The sequence below is a fragment of the Merops nubicus genome, unplaced genomic scaffold (assembly GCF_000691845.1).
Source record: "Merops nubicus isolate BGI_N331 unplaced genomic scaffold, ASM69184v1 scaffold22883, whole genome shotgun sequence".
In the NCBI taxonomy this organism is placed as follows: Eukaryota; Metazoa; Chordata; class Aves; order Coraciiformes; family Meropidae; genus Merops; species Merops nubicus.
Genome location: NW_008599888.1, coordinates 6,713 through 8,209, shown reverse-complemented (window position 1 = coordinate 8,209; position 1,497 = coordinate 6,713). Strand labels below are relative to the sequence as shown.

The 1,497-nt window shown below is 62.7% G+C and overlaps 1 protein-coding gene across 1 annotated transcript in view; it reads right to left on the bottom strand.

Annotated features, from left to right (window-relative positions):
* Positions 1-628: 628 nt before the first annotated feature.
* DCTN2 (dynactin 2 (p50)) overlaps positions 629-1,497 on the bottom strand; it is a gene marked incomplete at both ends in the record, with an annotated part of 7,113 nt that continues 6,244 nt past the window's right edge. Inside the window, one exon of the mRNA XM_008937554.1 lies at positions 629-732. Coding sequence (XP_008935802.1) covers positions 629-732 — 104 coding nt within the window. The remainder of the gene's footprint in view (positions 733-1,497) is intronic.

Sequence of the window (1,497 nt, the reverse complement as noted above, 5' to 3'; positions counted from 1 at the left end):
TGTCCCCCAGCCCTCCCTGCCCCACGTACCTTTGACTCTGCAGTGAACAGGCACCTGCCTTGGGACCGCCAGCACCTCCTGCTCTCCTCAGGGCTGGGGGGTCTGCAGCGCCAAGAGCCACCTGCCTCCAGAGAACGTCTTCATCCAGGCGTATGGCAGCCCCCAAACGCCCTGCCCCCTGCCGTGTTCCGTACGCCTCCCTGAAGGCGTCACAGCTCTGATCTTTTGCCACCGTTTATTAAATACATACCCATGGCCATCAGACCCACTCCCTCCCATGCCGCCAGAAGGGCCCCTGGCTCTGCCGGCACAGCCAGTGCTAGGCAGGATCTGGCCCTGCCAGGGCTGGAAGTGTCTCCCAAGGGTCCCCTGGCATCCCCGCACCCCACTGCAGCCAACACCAGCCCTACAGCCCCCAGGAGTCCTGCCTGCAGGGCACAACCGTCAGCAGATATGTGACTGTCACCATCCCTCTGGGACTCCCAGTGTCCCCCAGTGCCTCAACACCCTCCCTGTGCTGCCCAGTTCCCCATCCCAGTGTACTCACGGGGCCTGGTGGCACCACCCACGCCGCCTGCATTCTCCCAGTGCCCACCCTGCTCCTGGGTGCCCCCAGGCCCCTGCTCACCAGTTGCACCAGCCACTCCCGGTTCCCAGGCAGCAGTGTCCACTGGATCTGTTCTTGACGTTGGGCAGGCAGGAGATAGGGATCAGGCAGGGGCCCAGCAGCTCCTGGCAGGAGGGGGCAGACAGGGGGGCTTGGGAAGCACAGCTGGATCCCAGGGGCCGCAGGGAGATGCCAGCCTTGCTCCGGGCAGACTGAACCAGCGGCTCAGCAGGGGCTGAGAGACACACTGATGCCCAGGGGCACTCCAGGCAGGAGGGACAGGGGCTCAAGATGTTGGGGGGAAGCCCCCTCAGAGCAGGCACGGCGTGGACTCTCAGCTGGGCCCTTTGCTTGTCCAGTTGCTCAGGAACAAGCTCTAGCACCTCCTGGAGAAATAGGAAAGCTTCTGAGCACCAACAGCTTTGTGAGTGGCAATGGGGCTGATTGAAACCTGGGGTGGTGGGTTGGGGGGATGCTGAGTAGCTTTCTGCAGACCTCTGCCACTCACAGACAACCTTCTGGCTCCTGGCTGCTCCTCCACCCTACTCTAGAGAGCCTTTTGTCTTCTCCTAAGTGGCTCAAAAAATCTCTGAGCAACTCTGAACTCCTGGAAGCAGCACCACAGAGCTGTGAGCAGCAACCAGGCGTAAGGCAGGGAGGGGCAGGGGGCGGGCACGGGCAGTGCTGGGATGCCAGCAGCACCTGGTGCCAACCCCAGCAGAGGCTGGGCAGCACTCTGGTTCCCTGTTGGCCACGCAGGGGGTCACCATGCTGGCCGAGGTCTCTTCTTGTAGCCCAGAACCCACAGATTTTGCAGCAGGGGAGGACGACACAGGCAGATGAGATGGGAGTTGCTGCTGGAGTCACAGAGGCAGTGGTGGTTTTAGCGG